General features: G+C 37.4%; 1 protein-coding gene across 2 annotated transcripts in view; it reads left to right on the forward strand.

The window, feature by feature from the left end:
- The window catches only part of shroom1 (shroom family member 1), a 46,954-nt gene that overhangs the window by 13,230 nt on the left and 10,120 nt on the right, over nucleotides 1-23,604 (forward strand). Inside the window, exons 2-5 of one of the 2 annotated variants that reach the window (XM_048166895.1) lie at nucleotides 15,924-18,466; nucleotides 18,601-18,653; nucleotides 19,906-20,352; nucleotides 21,063-21,569. In XM_048166895.1, coding sequence (XP_048022852.1) covers nucleotides 16,010-18,466; nucleotides 18,601-18,653; nucleotides 19,906-20,352; nucleotides 21,063-21,569 — 3,464 coding nt within the window. In that variant the 5' untranslated portion in view covers nucleotides 15,924-16,009. The remainder of the gene's footprint in view (nucleotides 1-15,923; nucleotides 18,467-18,600; nucleotides 18,654-19,905; nucleotides 20,353-21,062; nucleotides 21,570-23,604) is intronic. The other variant, XM_048166896.1, reaches the window with a different exon arrangement.

Consider the following 23,604-nt stretch of genomic DNA (forward strand, 5'->3'; position numbering starts at 1 on the left):
CAAAACGCTGATATACATCTGATGTACTCTCTAAACTGTTTGTTCACTTAAGACAACCAACTGTACTTTACTCGCCAAAGCGGACGGTTTTTGACCGTTAAAGTGCAAAAACACAGGAAGGAGCTCAATTCAGTACTTGTCAGGGACTGACACACTTATCATTGAGCTAATATTATAGTTTTTGTTTAAAATTTTGATTAGATTTGATTTTTAGTTTTTCTGCTTTCATTGTAATTTTAGTTAAAAGTTTTTGTAATTTTTTGTGTTTTTGTCTTTTAGTTTTTGCTTTTAAACGTATATATATATATATATATATATAAAATAATATTTTTTTTTCTGTTTTAGTTATTTTAGTACATCAGGTTAAGCTAAAGTTGGGAACTAGATGAAATAAGTTCACATTTTTTATATATTTATTTTATTTCAGTTAACATTTATTTCAAGTAATGAAGATTTTTTTTTTTTATGGTTTTAGGTTTAGTTAACTATTTTATATATTATATTATATATACAGTACAGTCCAAAAGTTTGGAACCACTAAGATTTTTAATGTTTTTAAAAGAAGTTTCGTCTGCTCACCAAGGCTACATTTATTTCATTAAAAATACAGTAAAAAACAGTAATATTGTGAAATATTATTACAATTTAAAATGACTGTTTTCTATTTGAATATATTTCACAAAGTAATTTATTCCTGTGATGCAAAGCTGAATTTTCAGCATCGTTACTCCAGTCTTCAGTGTCACATGATCCTTCAGAAATCATTCTAATATGCTGATCTGCTGCTCAAGAAACATTTAATGTGTACAATTGTACAAAATATTTGTGTACAATATTGTTTTTCAGGATTATTTGATGAATAGAAAGTTCAAAAGAACAGTGTTTATCTGAAATCTAATCTTTTGTAACATTATAAATGTCTTTACTGCCACTTTTGATTGATTTAATGCATCCTTGCTGAATAAAAGTATTCATTTCTTTAATTTCTTTTCAAAAAAATAAAAATAAAAATTCTTACTGACCCCAAACTTTTGAACGGTAGTGTATAATGCTACAGAAGCTTTGTATTTCAGATAAATGCTGTTCTTTTGAACTTTCTATTCATCAAGGAATCCTGAAAAAAAAAGTACACAACTGTTTTCAACATTGAAAATAATCATAAATGTTTATTGAGCAGCAAATCAGCATATTAGAATGATTTCTGAAGGATCATGTGACACTGAAGACTGGAGTAACGATGCTGAAAATTCAGCTTTGCATCACAGGAATAAATTACTTTGTCAAATATATTTAAATAGTACACAGTTATTTTAAATTGTAATAATATTTCACAATATTACTGTTTTTTACTGTATTTTTAATTAAATAAATGTATCCTTGGTGAGCAGACGAAACTTCTTTTAAAAACATTAAAAATCTTAGTGGTTCCAAACTTTTGGACTGTACTGTATATATAATATAATATAATATAATATAATATAATATAATATAATATAATATAATATAATATAATATAATATAATTAATATAATATAATATAATATAATATCCACCAGTACTCAATAAATAATATTTATTATTATTAATGATCAGAATAAGCAATTCTCCACTGAGTAATATAGTTCAGTAGTCCATTAAAATGTAACATTGTAACTTGAATTTAATATAAAATTCAACACCTGGGAAATGAACACTTGAGCTGGGTGCATCCCATCTACGGATCGCATATAGAAACTGGAAAATGGAAACCAAGCTTCATCTTTTTGATGTGATGCGAAAGAACAAAACAGGCCTGATTATAGTCATTCTAGAACAGGAAATAGACGCTTTGTGACGTCATTGAATTGTACAGCGAGTTCGATCTCTGGAACGCCCCTGAGAAAAGATTACGTCAAGGTTCATCACCCTTTTCTTATCCTGACACCTTTTGTGTCCTTCCTCAAAGGACCATACCTTCCTTTACCTACTCCATTTCCCTGGTTTTGTATTGCAGTGGCTTCTTTGAGTTTTTAGGTAATGAAAGCCCACAAAAAAGTATTCATGACAATTATTTCTAAAGTTGTTGTTGTTTTAGCACAGGTTCCCATTAGTAAGTTCCCTCTGCTTTTTTTGTTCTGTTGTTTTCCAGCTATTAAGGATGGACAGAATGGAACAGGAAGGGCAACATGTAGAATCTCAAAAGTGTGGCATTTCCTCACCGATGCTCCTTCACGTCCTTTTACTGTCTTTTGTTACACTTGTTCATTCGCTTTGTCCTGTTACCTAAGAGAGGCAATGTTAAGAATGTCGTAATTTGGCACAAACATTTCCCTGGTTAAAGTTCAGTTGTCTCTTCGTTGGTTTTCAGTTGCATCTGTAAAATTTCACCTCCACCTTTCTGGAGAGGTTTGACAGGTGGTAATGCTTCAAACGTTGTGTTCTTATGAAATGTTGGTGTTAGTGACATGCCTGTCATGCAATGCTCATTTTTATGTTCTAATCAAACAAAAAAAAAGTAAATATATTTAAAACTATTGCATTTGAATGCTTGATAGACTTTTCTCCTCGCACAATTTTTTTTTTCAGTCACTTGGACTTGACTTGGCTTTACTCGGCTGTGTTTACTTGACCTCATTGTTTCTTCGAGACGAATGACTTTCAGGATTTGGATACAATCACATTTTACCCTAAATTCCATTTCAACCTACACAAAAAGAAAGGAACAAATCTGATTTATAAAGGCGGAAACTGACATGAAAGTGTTCTTATATTCTATATGGCCAAATTAATGGGTTTGTTTTATTATGTACTAACAATAAATATCTAGAACACTATGGATTTACTGTGCAACTGCATGTCATTCTGTTAAATTCCCTGAGATTGATTAGGGTTTATAGGGGTTAGAGATCGGTTTTTGGGATAAGGGTTGGGTTATGAGGTTAGGTTCATGTGAGTACAGTGGTTGTACCTTAATATTATAAAGCAATGTTTTTGTGTGCCAAAAAAACAAAATAACTTTTCAACAATATCTAGTGATGGACAATTTCAAAACACTGCTTCATGAAGCTTTACGAATTTTTTGTTTTCGAATCAGTGCTTCAGAGCACCAAAGTCACGTGATTTCATTAAACAAGGCTTTGTTTACGCGATCCAAACCACTGATTCGAAACAAAAGATTTGTAAAGCTTCATGAAGCAGTGTTTTGAAATCGCCCATCACTAGATATTGTTGAAAAGTCATTATTTTTGGCACACAAAAAGTATTCTCATCGCTTTTTAATATTAAGGTACAACCACTGTACTCAGATGAACTGTTTTAAATATGTCTTTAGTAGCTTTCTGGATCTTGAGAGGTTCAGAGACATTGCTGGCAATAGAGTCCTCACTGAGCCATCGGATTTCATCAAAAATATCTTAATTTGCGTTCTGAAGATGAACGAAGGTCTTACGGGTGTGGAACAACATGAGGGCGAGTAATTAATGGCAGAATGTTCATTATTGGGTGAACTAACCCTTTAAGAATTGTCATTCTACAAGTATTGCAATTCAATATTGCTAAGTGTTGCACTTTTTGTTTACGTTTTTAACTCCAGATCAAGTTAAACGATACACTTGCACATGATGGTGCAGGTCATTTATCCGTAGATGTATCTCCGTCCAATATAACAGACTATATTTACTAGGATACTCACCAAGACCGGCATTTTTTTTTTTTGCCATAATTTTGTGCGAATATGTCCCGGGTGTGCCTCATACATCCTGAAAAGTGAAGCTGCGGGCTCTTTGATCACCCCCTGGTGGCTGGATGCAGTACAGGTCATAAACCCCGCCCTCTCCATGCACACGAACAGGAATGAATCAAAATTAAAAAAAATATTACGCTTCAAATAAAATTTTCCAAAAGATGGTTTTGGTCATTTAAGGTAGTTGTTATCATGCTGATATATATTCAATTGGGCGTTTTTGTGATAAGTTTGATTTTGCTACACAAATGGGGCGTGTCGTCATGATTGACAGTTGTGATTGACAGCTTCTCTGAGGACTGTTGGAGCTTCGAGGGGAGATTGAAGATATAACTCACTATTAATTTTCGATTTCTGTGTTATTTCACACCGACAAAATGAGTTGTTCAGCAGTAAACTGTACTAACTGACCTACAGGATCTGACGGATCACTGAGCTTTTCTCAGTAACGTTAAATGTGGACTTCATAAGCTAATTAATAAACGTTATTAGTTAAGATAACACACCTAAAGTTAACCATGTTGGGAAAAAGCAGGTGATCATTATCTGGCAGTTATAATTATTTTTATGGGTATAAAATAATAAAACTAATGATAGCCTACTCTAATTAATTATAGAGCACTGTCTACAGCAATCGATCTCCTGTAACGTTAGTTCAACTTAATTTAAAATGGCAGGACAGTTTCTGATGGTTTCTTTCTAGTGGCATATTATATTGAGTTTATCTACTGAATTTGCAATTTCAAAAATTTCTTCAAGCGTAAGAAGATGTGAAAGAGAACTCAATTCAGTATTCGCACGCTGTCTGAGAAGTGGCTTTCTGTGTGCGCGCTTCAGATGGATATAGCAGGAGTTCTGCAGGTAGAATGTGTGCATTCCTTATTTGTGCTGAATAAAGTAGGAGGAACATTTTTACAAACATATATCATTTTTATTAATTAATGTTATTATTACTATTATTAGACTCGGATTCAGAGAAAAAAGTGAAAAACTGTCCGGTTTGGTGTTGGTAAAGTTACCGCATTATAAATGAGGCCCCTGGATTTTCACTCATGACTACAAATTCAGTCATTTTACAAGTGTATTTGAGGAAAAAAGTTGTGCATAACCAAAAAAAGTTTGGTTAGACACGTTTCTAAAGGGTATTACTTCTTCAAATTACTTTTTTGGAGCATTGCCATAGACTTAGCATTTATTTTGCATTGCTAAATTGCTTTTTAACAAATAACCTACTTCTGTAAGTGTTTTCATAATTTGCATTGATCCTGCTTGTTAACTGCATTAAAAGTCTGGGTCAGAACCACTGAATGTAATCCCAGACAACAATCCCAGCGAGACTGGGTCGAAAATGCTATTGTGGCATAGATCTGTTGTAAGACTTATAAAAGTCACAACGTTCACAATCCATTTTACTTCCAAAACATGACATTTCTGAGAGAAACAGAATATTCAAAGTAAGAAATGTAGGGCAGGACTTTATAATCCCGCTGTAAAGGATGCTTATTTCAGAGAGCTTTAGAAAACACCCTCGAGTTCAAGACAGAGAAAAGTAGTCTTAAAGTATTTAAACTTCTCTGCAGGAATATCCTGGAAAGCATTCTCCTGAGGAGTTCACAAAATAAGTCAATGTTGATTCCCTGTTGACTTCACATATCAGACAGCTAAATATTAATGACAAAACCCAAAGATATATGTGGCCTGATCAATGTATGTAATATTTGGTATTTATGTATTGTGTTTGAAACTCAAGCCTCACATTTTCAATGACCCATTAAGGTGATTAAGATGCAATGACATCATCCTGGAGGAGAGCGCATGATAATCCCCCGCTGGTCTTGGTCTCGTGGCACTATGGAAATGGAAGTCATGCTGTAAAGTACCTCTTAATCCTCATGGAATTCCACCCATCCGTGCTCAAAAATCCCCTTGTCACATTAGGCAACCGCATCTCAGGTTATGTTCCATTCTGTGGTCAAAATGACACTTACTGTACAAGAATGCAAATAATTTTTCAGTGCTAAGGCTAAATTCGTAGTATTCAAATGACACATTTGGCATGATTTGACAGGTGATTTGGAAATGACAAGGAAATTATCACATTTGAGACGACAATTCAATTCATTGAAAGTCTTTGGGATTTACTCACCCTAAGGCCATCCTAGGTGTGTATGACTATCTACTTTCAGACAAATACAGTCAAAGTGATATTTAAATGTATGACGCAGGATGTAGGAGTAACGTAAACTTAGACGCCTCTCGCGGCGTGAACAAATAGTGTTGGGCAACAAACTCGAGCTCTTCTTCTCTTAAGTTTCAAGTTTCAAGTTTAATTCATTTCTAAAGCACATTTAAAAACAACAGTAGTTGGCCAAAGTGCTGTACATATAAAAAGGGACATAAAACAAACAACAACAATAAAAAGGGCAATATACAAAACATTACGAATTAGGAAACAAACTAAAAACCCCACAGCTCTTAGACTGTATTAAATGCCAAAGAATAAAAATATGTTTTAAGACTAGTTTTAAAAGCAGTTAAATTAGGGGCCATCCTCACAGAGAAAGGTAGTGAGTTCCAGAGTTTAGGGGCAGCTACTGCAAAGGCACGATCACCCCTGTGCTTTAGTCGTGCTCTAGGAACTGTCAGCAGCATATGATCAGCAGACCTCAGAGACCTTGATGGGATGTGCAATTGTATAAGGTCAGAAAGGTAAGTTGGTGCTAGGCCATTTAAAGATTTATAAGCAAGCATTAAAACCTTAAAATCAATCCTAAAACGAACCGGAAGCCAATGTAGCGAGGACAATATGGGCGAAATATGTTCCCGTTTACGTGTCCGTGTTAAAAGTCGAGCTGCTGCATTTTGCACTAACTGCAAGCGTGAGAGAGAGGCCTGGCTGACACCAACATAGAGAGCATTACAATAGTCTAAACGTGATGAAATAAAAACATGTATAAGCCTTTCAAAATCATTAAATGACAAAAACGGTTTAACTTTAGATAAAAGCCTTAACTGACAAAAACTTGACCTGACTACCGAGTTTATCTGTTTATCAAGTTTAAAATCTGTATCCATTATTACCCCCAGATTTTTAACAGTGGATTTGACATAAGGAAGCAAGGGGCCCAAATCAATGTTAGAGGTCTTATTAGTACAGTTTGGACCAAATATAATGATTTCAGTCTTGCTCTCATTAAAGTGTAAAAAATTTAAGGCCATCCAATCCTTAATGTCTTTGAGACAGTCAAAAAGATGTTTTAAAGGACTGGCATTTTTCTGGCACTTATACTGAAATCCTCTGACATTTCTCTTTAAAAATTCTCGTTTTAGACTTCTAATTTGTGACTGGTGTTTTGTTTTGCTCTATCCTCTGTGCTTTCGCCAATACGTCATGCATGTGTCGGGTCAGAGGTCACTCTTCTTGCACTTTTCTGGGCTTCAAAATCTGGCCCCCAATTCAATAAAGCTTGGAAGAGCCAGGATATATTTTGATATAACTCTGAAAGAGGATAGTCATATACACCTAGAATGGCTTGAGGGTGAGTAAATAATGGGGCAATTTTCATTTTTGGGTGAACTATCCCTTTAAGAGACTCATTGACCTTCATGAGGAGCTGCAGGTGTCCTCCTTACAGTATAATTTCCTGTTTATGTACGTTTATGCCAAAATACTCGATGAGGTTTTTTTTTTTTTCCAAGAATTTTTCCAAGAACTGCATTTTTTTTCGTCATTTATTTCTCGTGTCAGTAATTGCTAGTATTATCTGGTTTTGTCTGTTTATGAGAACTGATGACAGATGGATGATACTTAGAGTCTGAGTAAGGTTAAGAATAGCTCACCTTTGTTAGTCAAAGGCTTTTGTGAATTCAGAAGTTCAACTGTCAGGTGGGAGTGGCAGAAGCAATTACAGCTCGGGATTCCTCACAATGAAGAAAACACATTAGGCAATAGTTTGCATGAATGTGAACGCCTGCTGAGAGGTGCAAAGGTGTTCGGTTGTTTAACTGTTTGATCCTGTGAGCTAGTAGAACCAGCATGAAGTACTTGTTGGACAGATTAGCTTAATTTAAGAGAATATGGCCAAGGAAGAATTGTATAAGATCCATTTAGTTTCAAATTGGAGTGTCTGACTTCAGATTGCAGATCTGAGCACAGTTTGAGACTGTCGAGAGGAAACATGGAAGATGACTGAAAGATCTGAGAAAGCATGCTGATATGAACAAAATATCATTTGGGATTTTTCTTTCCTGGGCGGGCGATATGACCAAAATCTTATTTCATGATGAAGATTATTAAAAATAATCATGTGTATTAAAACACTGCATACTCTTTACTGAATGAATCAATTATGAGCCGATTCTTATTAAAGATGCAAGTGATTCAGTCAAGAGCAGTGAGTGATTTTCTCTTTGTCTTTTGTTTTGTGATTAACATTATTGAGACAGACAGCAGTTTATTATGTTGCTGTCCCTTTAAGACCGAATGCACTGATCCAATATACTGACACACCGGTTTACATTCATATAAATCATAACCGACTATGGGCCTGTTTACACCTGGTCCTTTTACTTATCGGATAGCTATCTGATTTATCAAAATGATTCCATTTACACTTGGCCACAAATGTGTCTCCGCAAAACGATATAAATCCAGTCTTCATATATGCAGATTTAATGGAGTTCACGTCACTGAAAGCAACAAATATGAGCTGCATTTTATTGATCATCAGCTAATTACAAAATCAAATACCGCGATCGGAAAGAGCACGGCAACAGCACTGGTAAGATCATGTAGTCTCATTACTTTTAATGAAGATGATTGTGTTTTGAGCATCTTAGGCCTACTTTCAGTTTCTTTTGCGGCAGTTTGCGCGTCGGCTTGCTGAAGAGATCCTCATCTGCGGTGATGCGTGTTGCAGTAGCGCTGTCATATCTGGCAATAACACGCTCTAAAACTTTATTTTTTAGTATTTTTGGGAGGAGTAAAATTTACATGTGTGGTTTCAACAACCAGATGCATTTAGACTTGTTCAGTTTTGACTGCAATGCATCCTAGACCACCTCCTGAAGTGGTTTGAGCGATCGGATTTAAATCCGTTTCGAATGCGTTTCGGAGGGCATTTGCACCTGGTGTTTTCACGATCGGATAGCTATCCAATCAGAGAAAATGCATGAAGTGACCAGGTGTAAACAGGCCCTGTGTTTACATGAGTACTCCACACAATGGTCATTTTGACATTATTGTGCATCTATCTGACTATTCAAGCGCAATAAGACTCAAAAGAGAACTGAATTCACGATCGAATGCTGTCTCAGAGAGGAGACTTTCTGTGTGCGCACTTCATGTGTGTCAGTCAGTGCAAGCGCCAACTGAGTTCTTTTTCACAGCTTATTGCGCTTAATAACTCTCAACTACAGCTGCACGATTAATCGAAATTAAACCGCACAGCTCTGTGATCAGTAGTAAATGCTGCTCCTTCTGACAGCCAGAGGGCGCTCTCGTGCAGAAACTCCAAATATGCCCTGCAAAAGTACAATATAACGCACGTCGTTCCAGGAAATCCCTATGGGCATCATACTATCGCTGTAGCTGAATTAACAGAAGATTGAAACGCTTTGATTGATTAAACATGGCTAATAAACATATGGTTTATCTGAGTTCTTCAAGCCTTCTCTGGTATTCTCATGATAATAAAGTATATTTATAATGCAATGTTAATCGCCTTTATTACCGTATAGAATACTATGAAATATGTTGTGTGCCTTATTCTGTGTAAGAAGCCACATCATCTTATAGAAGGATGTTTTCAAACACTCAACTGATGTTATGAAGGGAGTTTGGAGTAAAAACATGCTATTACATGTTTTGTTTGTTAGACAAGAGCATAAATGCTTCTTATGTTCTCTCAAAATCAAGCATGTCCTACTCTTTATTTTCCCATTCATGCATGTTTTTATATATTTTTATATTTATATACTGCAAAATAAATGATAGTAAAATCTTGAATGATACACAATAACATTTCCTACAACAACGGCTGTACATCAGTTCTACTTGTTCTGCCAGCTCGAATGATTTTGAATGGGATAATGTGCTGGATGATGAAGCCATTACAGTGCTAAAGGGAGGGCTGGCCCATCTCTGAGAGGGTCTGTGCTGAAAAAATCTGCCTCTCCTGCTTGGCAGCTCTCTCTGTGCAGAGGATTCTGGGAATAAATGGCACCGGGGCCCTCTTTATTCTGAAGCTGGCCCGGAATGCAAGGCCTTTTTTTCACTCTTCAGACACCATTATCAGCGGTGAAATATTCACTATGCTGCACCCATTGTGCACTTGCAGGGTGGACGTCACAAACTGGGAGGCCCATCCTGTCGGCGTTTGTCTGAGGAGAGATTTGCTGCGCTGACCCAACAGCCAATCAGACTGAGCTCCCCAGGATGTGCCTGCAGAGAAGTTTAAAGAGTTTAAGACTACTCTCTGTCTCTTGAGTTTCTAAACTATTACACTCTTAAAAGTACTGGGTTAAAAGTTGGATTGAAAATGGACACTGAGCAACTGGGTTGTTTTAACCAAGTGATTGGGTTGTTTTAACCCAATGATTGGGTTGTTTTTAATGCGTTGTTTTAACCCAGCAAATGGGTTGTTTTTAATGCATTGTTTTAACCTAGCGAATGGGTTGTTTTAACCCAGCGAATGGGTTATTTTTAATGCGTTGTTTTAACCCAGCAAATGGGTTGTTTTTAATGCATTGTTTTAACCTAGCAAATGGGTTGTTTTAACCCAGCGAATGGGTTATTTTTAATGCGTTGTTTTAACCCAGCGATTGGGTTGTTTTTACCCAGCGATTGGTTTTTTTTTACTGCATTGTTTTAACCCAGTGAATGGGTTATTTTTAATGCGTTGTTTTAACCCAGCGATTGGGTTGTTTTAACGCAGCGATTGGGTTGTTTTTAATGTATTGTTTTAACCCAGCTAATGGGTTGTTTTAACCCAGCGATTGGGTTGTTTTTAATGTGGTGTTTTAACCCAGCAAATGGGTTGTTTTTAATGCATTGTTTTAACCCAGTGAATGGGTTGTTTTTAATGCATTGTTTTAACCCAGCTAATGGGTTGTTTTAACCCAGCGATTGGGTTGTTTTTAATGTGGTGTTTTAACCCAGCAAATGGGTTGTTTTTAATGCATTGTTTTAACCCAGTGAATGGGTTGTTTTTAATGCGTTGTTTTAACCCAGCGAATGGGTTGTTTTTAATGCATTGTTTTAACCCAGCGAATGGGTTGTTTTTAATGCGTTGTTTTAACCCAGCGAATGGGTTGTTTTTAATGCATTGTTTTAACCCAGCGAATGGGTTGTTTTTAATGCATTGTTTTAACCCAGCTAATGGGTTGTTTTAACCCAGTGAATGGGTTGTTTTTAATGCATTGTTTTAACCCAGCTAATGGGTTGTTTTAACCCAGCGATTGGGTTGTTTTTAATGTGTTGTTTTAACCCAGCGAATGGGTTGTTTTTAATTTGTTTTTTTTAACCCAGCGATTGGGCTGTTTTAACCCAGTGAATGGGTTGTTTTTAATGCATTGTTTTAACCCAGCGAATGGGTTGTTTTTAATGCGTTGTTTTAACCCAGCGAATGGGTTGTTTTTAATATGTTTTTTTTAACCCAGCGATTGGGCTGTTTTAACCCAGCGATTGGGTTGTTTTTAATGCGGTGTTTTAACCCAGCGAATGGGTTGTTTTTAATGCATTGTTTTAACCCAGCGAATGGGTTGTTTTAAATGCGTTGTTTTAACCCAGCGAATGGGTTGTTTTTAATGTGTTTTTTTAACCCAGCGATTGGGCTGTTTTAACCCAGCGATTGGGTTGTTTTTAATGCGGTGTTTTAACCCAGCGAATGGGTTGTTTAGTTTTATGTAACTCAACTATTGTTTCAAAATGACTGTATTGCTTGCTAAAAATGAACCAAAAGTATTTTGGAAATTAACATTTATTAATATGTTTAAAACAATTGAACATTTATTAATAAGCTTAATGAATAATAATTAAACAATAAACATTTATTAAATTGCTTATTAATAAATGTTCACCTTTTGATGATTATTGTTGCCTCTGTTGTGTCTGATTTTTAATTTCCAACCTATTTTGGGTTCATTTTAAGCCAGACATATAATAGTTACAATAGTTGGGTTAAATAAAACTGCCCAGCATGCTGGGTCAAACATTTAACCCAACAGCTGGGTTAAAACAATCGAATCGCTGGGTTTGTCCATTTCAACCTAACCTGGGTTGTTTTTAACCCAACATTTTTTTTTTTTTTGAGTGTACTCTGCTAAGAGAAGCTTGGCAGCATTTCTTACTTCCTGCAGTTAGCATATAGTAAACATCTATTAACTCACAGTGACATTAAACATCAGAGAGAGGTAAACAGTATGATACTGATGCAGCCTAGCATTTGTTACTGACTCTGCATGAATTCAAACTGAATGGGGATCAAAAACGTCGGTCTTGCATATACAGAACCTCTGTTGTTTCCTGTAGTTCTTCCTGTAGCAATTTCGTCACTAGCCTGCATTGCCTTCCTTCCACTTGAATGTTTCTCTGTACTTGTGCCCAGATCATTATGTAGCATTTCCTGCACATGAACACTCATGTTTCTATACAGCAAAATGTAATTAGGGCATAATGTTCTCATTGTCAGTCAAAAACAGTGTTTTTGTAGGGTATAATGGCTAAATCTGAGAGCATTTCTGAAGCTTACTACGTTAGTGATGTTTGTTGTATGATGAAAGAAGAATCACCATGGTTCAAACATGCTCTGTTATGTCTACGGACCAAAGACCTACAGATATAAATTTAAGATAGGATGTTTCATAAAGTTGGCATTCATTGAATGTCTCGAAAGTACATAATCCATCTAAGAGTTCTCACATGATTACTGCCGAAATGTTTTAGCTCTGTTAAAATTGCATTCCAGACATTTTCGATCACTCCCCCATCCACCCGTCCTTCTTCAGGACTCTTACTAAGGTTGTCCTCATTGATCTCTATGCTGCTGCTCATTATTTTATATCGCTCTTCTTTTAGATTATCTAAGAACCACCATTTAGAATAATAAGACACTATATAAAGCTGTTACCAATCAAATGTAATCACTAACAACAAAATTCATCACATGACAGGAAGTAAGAAGATTTTAATTTTAAAATAAAATTTTATTTATTGAACAAACAGCTTAATTATATCATATGGTATAATATATAAAAAACAAGATCTCATACAAGTACTTTTTTCTTTAATTTTGTGGGCATTTCTCTTAATCTTAGTGACAACCCCTCGTTGATTTCTGATCTGGCGTCACAATCAATAACTTATTTGTAATTTGATTTCTTTTGTTACGGTTGTGTCGGGTCAGAAATCAAGTTAGAAATAAGTTATTGGTTGCTTTTGAAGCAGGATATTTTACATTCAATCACATAAATGATGTTAACAAATAAATCAGTCGTTGCATCGACAATTTAGTTGTGGTCTTGACTCATTTTGAAATAAAATCCTGAGTCCTCTTAGTCTGAGACAGGGTCGAGACCCTCGAACGACCTTCGCAAAATGCTCTCGAGTACTACAACACTACTAAGTGCACACTACTTCCATGAGACTTGACTGTCTAAAAGTATGCAGTTTAAGCTTTTTTTGTTGCATACTTTACATGCTTTACCAACCAGCTTCATCGGTTTCCTTGTTAACAAAAAAAAACAAAAAAAAAAAAAAAAAAAATTCCCCATTATAAGTCGTCAAGCTTTCTTTAAAGGACTTCATCCTGACAGTGAGCTGGTAAATAGGGCTCAAGGAAATAACTTGGAATTAAAAGAATTTTGCACATGAAGGCTGAAATCAGATTGCTTGGTAATTATCTCAGGGGACTTTTGGAGTACTGCACTGTACCAAGCACTACACTTCAGTGGAGACTGAAGACGTCTGAGGTGAAATGGAGATGAAATGGTCTGAAAACATTTGATCACAGTTATCAGTATTATTACAGCATTGTTAAACTGTGCTGGAAATGTTCAAAAAATACTGGTACACAAACTGAAATCATTTCCATGTTATATTGAAAACCAACAAACACCAAATGATTTTTGTTGTTAAATAACGGATTTTAAATTAAAAAATGTTGGTTTGATGACTTACAACATTTATTCATACATTCATTCATATAAACCCCCACAGCACTTTGTTGCAACGGTTGTCTTCCGCCTAGGGGTGTGCAATATTGACAACAAAAAAAAGCATTTTCTGGGATTTTGTTGATCACAATATTTATTTTGCCCAGTGTGTTTTGTGCTGCTGCTTCTTTGGTCAGTTTAGGCCTGTCGTGGACAGCTGACTCCCAAAGCTTTTTGTGTTCTTCATGGTCAGTCACAGCAGTGACAGGAATGAACTCTTTCTTTAAGGGGTGACATTTGTAACCTTGATTTGAATAATTTGAAAATTGATTTCCAGGGGCATTTTTTTACCTTTTATAAGGACAATTGTTTAGTTATGATGCTAACAATTTACATACCAATGGAATTTCACAATTCAATTACAATTCTTATACCACAACAACTAAAACAACTAATATAAAGTTCAAACATTTGTAAAGACAGGTAAAATAAGAACAAATAAACAAAGTACAAATGTAACAGTAGCATTCATGTAAGAAATACTACAGAAATTAAATAAAGTAATAAATTACTGCATAAATAACACGGTACAGTCTTCACTACTTAAATTAAAAATTGAATGTAGATTAATCTTTATTAAAGCTACAAAAGTTATTCAGTTAAGAGCAGTGAGTGATTTTTCTCTTTGTCTTTTGTTCTTTGATTAAAATTGAAGTTTTGATTGTGTTTATAGTGTGCAATATAACGTGTTCATGTTTCGCGTGTAAAAACACAGTATTTTTCACATAATTTACTTATCTGTATACCGCTGTTTCCACTGTCATAAAAACGGGCTGATGACTTCCTTGTTCTATGAAGTCCCTCCTTCAGAAATACGTAACGAGTTCTGATTGTGCCAGCGGTTCCTGTGTTGTGATTCGACAGCAGTTTAGCGCATCTTGCCCGGAAAGGTCACGCCTCTTACCATAACGTGGAGATGCACGCGCTCAGTGTTATTGTAAACATGTCTTTAATTTTACCCTATCAATTTGAGCCGGAATCAGACCCGGTGATTGGACTGCGGGATGAAAATAACAGCGTTTCGACGACATGGCGACAAACACACTCTACAAACGCAACTCTTGCTCTTCTCTGTGGGAGCGCAACAAGACCACGCCCCCTTTTTTGTGTATTCCTGTGGGCGGAGGTTAGTCAAAAAACTGTTTTAGTGACGTCATTAAAGAAGGAAGTAGAGGGATGTAGTCCAAACTGGCCGTTCGATGTAGGCGACTTCTGTTAAATAAAATATCTCGCTTGGCATTGAACTTTGAGCTTTAAAATTTTACAGATTTTATTTATACTCTAACAACAACATTACACACTAACTAAAGTTTGAAACATGGGATCACGAAGAACGGGACCTTTAACATTAATGACAGACAGCAGCAGGTTTATTAGGCTGCTGTCACTTTAAGACAGTACACGGATCTGACACATCCTATTTTCTTCCAACTCTTTGTTCATTTAAGACTTTTTAACTCCATTAAGATGGCGCTTATGATGATACTTTCCAAAAACAAGCATTTTGACTATTTTTTTTTTTATTATTTGTTCAAGCACAATAAGACACAAAAGAGAACTCAAATTGGTAGGCACTGTACAAGAAGTGTCTTTCTGTGATCGACAGACCGACAGCATGTCAGTACCGAATTGAGTTCTCTTTTGTGTCTTATTGTGCTTGAATGAATACATACAGTCAAAGCTTGCACCCTCAAAGCATGTTTTGTTTGTTTTTTGCAAAGTGAGTGACATACCCAATAATGTCAGCTTTCAGTTACGATATTATCGTAGACAATACATATCGCACACCCCTACTTCCGCCATATTTACACCTGTGTGAGACTGTTGCTTACTTTGCTTAATGCTAGACAACATTTACCATTTTAGCAGTGCTGTAAAAACATTCCAAAACAGAGCCATAATAAAATGTAGAGGTGTGTATTGTGTCCAGTGTTTTTTCCCCCTAAATGGCAGTTTTACAAATGTTTTTTTTTCTTTTTTTTTCTCGCAGGTAATGCTAGATTCTTGTGGCTTCTGTTTTGTAACTATAGCGAGGAAATATTTCACCTCTGTCCATAATTCCACTTCATAGCCTAAATGGATTCCTATCATTTCCACTTCGAGAGAATGAGTAACCTTGACCTACACCCTCTGAGTCTTCCGGTCAGTCGACTCTCACCAGCCAGATCCACTAGCAGTATTGATAAGTATACCCACCACCACGGCAAAGGGGACTCAGCCTATAGCTCATTCTCTGGTGGCTCCACGGTCCCTGATTACCCTTCTCCTTTTCTACTGGACGAACTCCAGTCGCAAAGCTTGCACTACTCCGATCTGAAATGCGTGAAAGCTAAATATAGCCCAACCGGTCTTGATTCAGATTCCAAGAGCATGGACCACATTTACCGTTCCATGGAAACAGTTGCACAGCAGCATCACAGGAGCAGCGGTGACTTTTCTAACGTTGAAAATCCGTCAGTTCATATGCATCCATTACCACCACCCCCACCACCTCCTACGCGTCTAAACAGTTTTGTAGCAACCAGGAACCTTGAAAACTCAAGGGCACGTCAGAGTCCAGAAGGACAACTTGCTGACATTTCTACTTCACAACAGACCAGTACTCCAGAGGTCTCTAGTGTCCGGACTGATGGTCGCACATTTTCACAGCTTAAAGATCACCTCAAGCAAGACCCAGGGGACAAGATTCTTGATCCACCAAAGCCTACAGAAGCTTTAAATAGATCACCCCTGCTAGCCTGTCAACCAGAGCACTTACAGCAGTCTTGGAGTGGCCATTCAGAAAATCAACGTAAGAGGTCTCATTCAGCTTACGGTGGACCTGTTTCTGAGCATCAGTGTTTCGTCAGCTCCTGCCATATGCCACAGAACATGATCAGTGGGAGTATTCAGCACAAAGGACAATTTTATTTTGTTACTGGTGTCTTCAAGTCCTCCGAGCCCAGTGTCACGCAAGGTGTTGATGACAGTGCATGCATGGAAACCTCTAGTGAGTGGTCATATAAAGCTCAACGTAGAAGGCAGAGCTGTCCTGATGGTCCGAGTGGTAAGCTGTTTTTTCAAGAGGAACACAAATTCAGCATTCAGAATGAAGTTGTGGAGCATCCCAATAACAAGGCAATAAAGTCCGAGCAGACTTCTGAAGGTGTAGAGGACCAGAGGGTCATGAGTAGAGAAACTGGAAGGCATCACTCCAGCAGCCACCCTATCTTCTACTGTGGTCCTGAGGACAATTCAGTTGGTACAATAATGACCCCTGCTCTAATTAAGGAAGACCATTCCAGTCATCCCAAGAAAGAAGAAGAGATGACTAGAGTTTCAAAATGGCCCCAACTGAATATTCCAAATGACAAGATCAGCAAGGAGACTACCCCACTTTTGTATCACCTCACAGGAGCGAACAGGGCAACATATACCGGCAAGTTCAAAAACAATAATGATTGTGGTACAGTGATCAAGAATCCGGACTCTGTCAAAGATAAACAGAAAGTTGAAAACAATGGGCAAACCTCTCCCAGCAGCGAATATCGGCAGAGTGAAATGCCTAAAGAACAACCAAATCAATTCTTCTACCCATGTAGTACGTTAGATGACTCCTACAAAAAGTATTACAAGGAGAAACTGAAAGATGCCCAATCCAAGGTTTTGAGGGAGACTTCTTTTAAAAGGAGAGATTTGCAACTTTCTCGTCCACACAGGATCAAGCAACAGACAGACAAAACTCTTGCTGTTGTACCTGCTGGTTCTCCATCACTAGCTATACAGTCCAACTTGGACAGTCCCACCCCGCAACTACACAACCATCAAGCAGCAGACAAGGAGGACATGAAAGAGCTTGGTCAGGAGATTGAGAAGATGACAGTTGAAAAAGAAACCGAGAAGCCACAGAATGTTGCTCAACCACAGGTGCCTCGGTTAGGGTGTAGGAAGCGTTTGACAGCAGATCAGAAAAAGCTGTCTCGCTCTGAGCCTGAGAAGCTGCACCAGCTGGCAGATGGACCTGCTCATATGACCTGCCGCTCTCTTGGCAATGAATCTGAAGGTCTTCTCTTAGAGGGTGATCACGGTCTAGTGGCTTCTAGGCGGAAGATGTTTGAAACACGGGGCCGTGCTATGTCTGCCTCCAACTTCTCAAAATCAACTCTGAAGCACCTTCAGCATAAAGCCTTGGTAGCATACATGGAACGTAAAACTGGTCAGAAGGTAGCTGAGCCCCAGTGTCCAGTTCCACAAGTTCCCAGCCACAGAAATTCAACTGCAGAGAGGCAGTCTGAGTCGAGCTCCAGACGCAATTCTGGTTCCAAGAAGCTCCACAGGCCTCTCTCTGCAGGGCAGATTCTTGACTCCGTGTCAAGTTCTGTTAAATACACCCAGTTCATCACTGCCCAGCCCAGCCATCACTCAAGGCAGTCCAGCTGGAGAGAGGAGTCCTCTACCGCAGGGAATTCAGCCTCCATGGAGAGTCTCCTGGACCAGCCTGAACAACCCAAGTTCTTACGGACTCGCAGCACCTCCACTCCCCATGCTTTCCAGGTACCTTTATAAAAATTTATAAAACAAAATTACAGTTTTACTTTACTTTAATTCCAGTTAAGTTTTTTAGTATTCACCACTAATGTTTTGTTTTTCATATTGCTGTATTTGTATCTATTATTTTTGTTCGGTAGGTTCGGAAACATCCAGATGAGTTCTCAGCCATTCATAACATTGCTATTTCAAGGTGAGCTGCTATTACTCTTATTGCTAATTACAACCCTCTACGCACACCTTGGCAGTAGAATCGCCATTGAATTTTTTTTGTTTACTTGCCAGACTGATATACTATTTTATATACAGTATATATGTATTAAAAGACAATAATACTACTACTAATTGTACTACTAATAACATTATGCAATACATTAGGGATTGATTAAGCTGCTGGGTTCATGAATAATAATCATGTTGTCTTCACGTGACATGTCATTCGCTTGAAGTGATTTGCTGAAATCAAAACGGGAACGGTAGTAGATGAGCGCCAGCCAATGAGATTGCCGGTTGCGCATTAGTTCCGCCCACTACCGGAGAAACCGGCATCTCCTCTGCATGTTCTTAAAAGCTGAATAATTCCAAATGAATGTTATTTTGACAGGAAAATACAACAAAAAATATTGTTCACATGTAGCGCGTCGATTCTGTGTGGTATGTAAGACTCTTGCGCCAATGTTGTCAAGTCTGCGGTTTTCCCATGGAATTTGGCTACTTTAACACTGTTGCCGCTGGTTGTTTTTCATGTCCACGGGTTGAAGCGACCTTCAGTAACATGATATTTAGCCCCTGGAATGCAAAATTTACCAGGGGAACACCGCCAAAAAAAACGCGTATTTCCCCCCGGAACGCGATTTTTACCGGGGTACCCCCTGAAACGTGATTAGGCTAGTTTTGAGTAGCAATTGGGCGTTTTGTCGTGAGAACCTGGCAACCCTGTCTTGCTCTCTCTTTGAGAAACACAATGGTCTCAGCAAAGCGATTGCGAGTCGTGTGCCTTCACACTAGAATTTGCGGTACCTGTATTTGACATACCGTAAATTGTATCGCAAATTCATACCGCATCCATTGAGCTGACTTGAAATAGTACAGATCGCTTGACAGAGAGCGAAACTCTTGAGTGCTTAGTCAGAGTGTTCAGCAAGTGAAAATATGTCTATGCTAAACTTATACTTTGCCTCTAACACACACACACACACACACACACACACAGGCGAGTAAAATCTAAGAATTTATTAGCCAATGGTGAAGAGTGAACCCAGAGTGAAGATTAAGTTGCATATGCATGTGATTTACTCACATTGTAGAGGGTAACAAGTCGGATAACAGAGATTAGAACGTCTATCCTGTATTCATTATTACCACAGTTTGAACAGGATTAAGTTTGACTACATATGTAAACATTTTGGTGCCTAATTTTATTGAACAAAAACATTATTTTTCAGTGTTCAAAGAAAAGTAGAGGAAGATACAGTAGTGCATCATAGTCGTACATCTTCTGTCCATGATGAGCGGCGGACACAAATCAGAGCTTCCAGAGGGAAATCTATGGAGGAACTTGGTGTGTCCGTTGTCACGAGACCTGAAGTTCTCAGCAAAAGTTCAGAGCAGCTTGACCAACTTCAGGGCAAGCAGGCCATGCCCGGTGCAGAGAAGAGAACTGTGTCATTTCTTGCTGAAGGAAGGCACACACAGAAGAAGATTCTCAATGCTGGAGAACATGCGGATAACTCTCAGGCTGGCCCTGAGAACCTTCTCTTAACCAGTTCTGTAAAGCATTTATCCTCCAATGATGATGAAATCCATAAAGCTTCACACAATGGATGTAAACATAAAGTTCTGTCTGTGCCTGGTCATTCCACTGAACCTGGGGGAATCAAGCTGGAAGTCAGGTATATCTAAATCCAAATATGCTGTAAATGCACTTATTTGTGGTACTTGCCAAGGCAAGTCTCTGCAAGGAGTTACTTTTGCTTATACTTGGTTAGCAGTTTACAGTCCTCATGAAATCAAAATTGACCATTTTACTTTGCTAGTGCACATTGCTAGTCTTGTGGTGAACAATTCCTCCATGCAAGTCAGTTCACAAAAAAGTTAATGTTAATATGGGTTAATGTTCTTATTTGCACATTTGCATGTCAGTAACCATTAACATTGCACAGACACAACATAAACCTGTTTAAATAACCGCTTGTTTGACTCTTGTGCATCAGAGATCATCATAAGTATGGAGAAACTGGTGTTTAGAGTAGCATGCAGTGCATGAAAGTTTCTGTGACAAAGTGCATGAATATTTAATGAGGCAAACTGCATCTGCATCTTTCACACTAAACTTTGAGTAATAGCTTTAACAGAGCAGGGTTTTGAGGGGGAGGGGAGGTTAACCATTTTGATTTAAGGATTACAAGTGCACATGAATTAAATAATAATAATGTGCACAGATAAATTATTTATAATTAACACTGCAACATTCTGTAAAAAAAAAATAAGAATTGTCCATTTTGATTTCACGGTGACTTTAAAATCTAGTTATCACGTTCATTTCTTTGTGTGGCTGTATTGAATGTATATTTTAATTTACGTTTATTTTGATATATTACAGCAAGGAGCAGGAGGTTAAGAGTGAAACATCTGTCTCTAGTCAAGAGTTTTCTCTCAGTCATGGAGTCAGAACAGATCCTAGTCAATGGATCTCGACTTCTGAGACTTCTGAAACGCCAACGTTTGCTGAACCCCAAAATGCACCACCTGCCCCATATGGTAAGAATGAAATCTTACCCAACACAACACTACCTGGCCTTCAAGAGTCCAGCCTGGCACTTAATAGAGAACAAGACCCAAATATAAAGAAGGAAGACGGCCCTCTTGTGACTGAAATCAGGGTGCCAGAAGGGAACGGCCCATTGGACAAACTGAAGTGGGAGGTGCTGGTTCAGGAAGTGGTCTCAGCTGACCAATCATTAGCTCGCACTCTTTACCCTATAACCAATAGGAAGACAGCACTCATGCTGATGGAGCAGCTGTTATCTGAAGATAATCTTCTAATGGAGGAACACTATAAGAAAAAACAGGAGCAGAAGGTTAATAACCCAGAAACAGCTGCACACAGGTGACTACTGCATATCAAATTCATCCGTAACACTTTACTTAAAGCCTTTATGTATAATGCATTATTCATGATGTACATCATAATGCATTATATATTTTTTATAAATAAATGTAATCAAAGTTAAAATGCATTTCTCAGAACATTGAAAGAAAAATGTCGGCACTAACTATTGGGTATAAATTGATAGAGAAGGCAATCTCAACAAGCTGATTGAAATAAATCATCCAAGATAGTTTATGGTGGTGTTTTATTTTGCACTGCTGAAAACAGTTTAGGACTATTTTACCCAATATTTTTAATATGAATTTAAATGCTTATCTTAGCAACATGCTAATGTAAAATTGTAACCAACAGCAATTCAAGGGTGTGTTCATACTTGGCAGGTTTGGTTCCCTATAAAGAGCAGAATGCTCAAGCTTGCTTCGCGATGTTGCCCACTATAGTTTGGTGCAAGCATCAAAACTGTGTCTCTTTGCAGCAGATCATCGTTTGTGTGTAACGGAGGAATTCCTGCCATTGTTTTGATATTTTCAAAGCTCTTTGTTAGTTCTGAGCTTGTAAAAATACCATCAGATGTACACACACAGAACGAGCGGATTTAGTCCAGAATTGTTTTGGATGTTGAGTAAGTTCTGTTGCAAAATAGACTTAAATCTTTTTTTTTTTGTATCTTTAGGTTCGGTGTTAAAAATGATAGCGTGAATCAGTGTTAATTTCATTGAAATAATTTTCATCATTTTCGTCAACAATATTTTTCCTGGTGAAAACAAGACTCTGGGCCCTATCATACACCCAGTGCAATGAGGCGCCAGGCAAGTGTTTTTTGCTAGTCAGACGCATTTTCACGTCATGTGCCACGTTGTTTAAATAGCAAATACATTTGCACCTGTCTGTTCGCCCATGGGCATGCTGGTCTGAAAACAAGGTGCATTGTTGGCGTGTTGCTATTTTAAGGAAAATGAAATAGACTGCGCCATTGACCAACAAAAACCTGGTCTAAAGTCAATGGCACAATATTTTTTTGTTATTCAAAGAGCGCATTAGTAATATACGCCTATATGCGGGTGCACAACACACGTACACTCTGCTTGTTACACACACTGGGACGCGCAGCAGTACACAAACATGCCAAATATTAAAAATAAAAGAATTACAATGTAAATCAGATGTTTCAGTATATTGGATCCGTGCATTCGGCCTTAAAGTGACAGCAGCCTAATAAACCTGCTGCTGTCCGTCGTTAATGTTAATCAAACAACAAAAGAACAAGAAAATCACTTAATGTTCTTGACTAAATTACTTTAATAGTTTTTAATAAGGATTAATCTATATTTAACTTATACAAATAAATATGTCTGCTTGAAAGAATGAAGAATGTTTTATGCAAGAAGAATGCATATATAATTAATTAAATAGATGACCGTGATCTTGTTTCTTTGTGGGAAGTGGCTTTATTTAATTTTAAGATAAATAAAGACATATGTCACAGCAGTTAAATCTGCATGTATTGCATTTTTTTAACCTTAATATCAACAGGTTAATAGATGTTTTCTCCAGGAGTTTATAATGAGTTTGGACATTTTAGAGAAATGCCTAATTGATGCATTACAGTTTAACTAAACGCATTCGATTTTAGTCAACTAAATCTACTGTAGATTTACTAAAACAACCAGATGACTAAAACTAAATTCAAGATTTGCTGTCAAAATTAAGACTGGTTTAAAGGTGCCATCGAATGAGAAATTGAATTTACCTCGGCATAGTTGAATAACAAAAGTTCAGTACATGGAAATGACATACAGTGAGTCTCAAACTCCATTGTTTCCTCCTTCTTATGTAAATCTCATTTGTTTAAAAGACCTCCGGAGAACAGGCAAATCTCAACATAACACCAACTGTTATGTAACAGTCGGGATCATTAATATGTACGCCCCCAATATTTGCATATGCCAGCTCATGTTCAAGGCATTAGACAAGGGCAGCCAGTATTAACGTCTGGATCTGCACAGCTGAATCATCAGACTAGGTAAGCAAG

This window comes from Megalobrama amblycephala, linkage group LG18 (assembly GCF_018812025.1).
Source record: "Megalobrama amblycephala isolate DHTTF-2021 linkage group LG18, ASM1881202v1, whole genome shotgun sequence".
Taxonomy (NCBI): Eukaryota; Metazoa; Chordata; class Actinopteri; order Cypriniformes; family Xenocyprididae; genus Megalobrama; species Megalobrama amblycephala.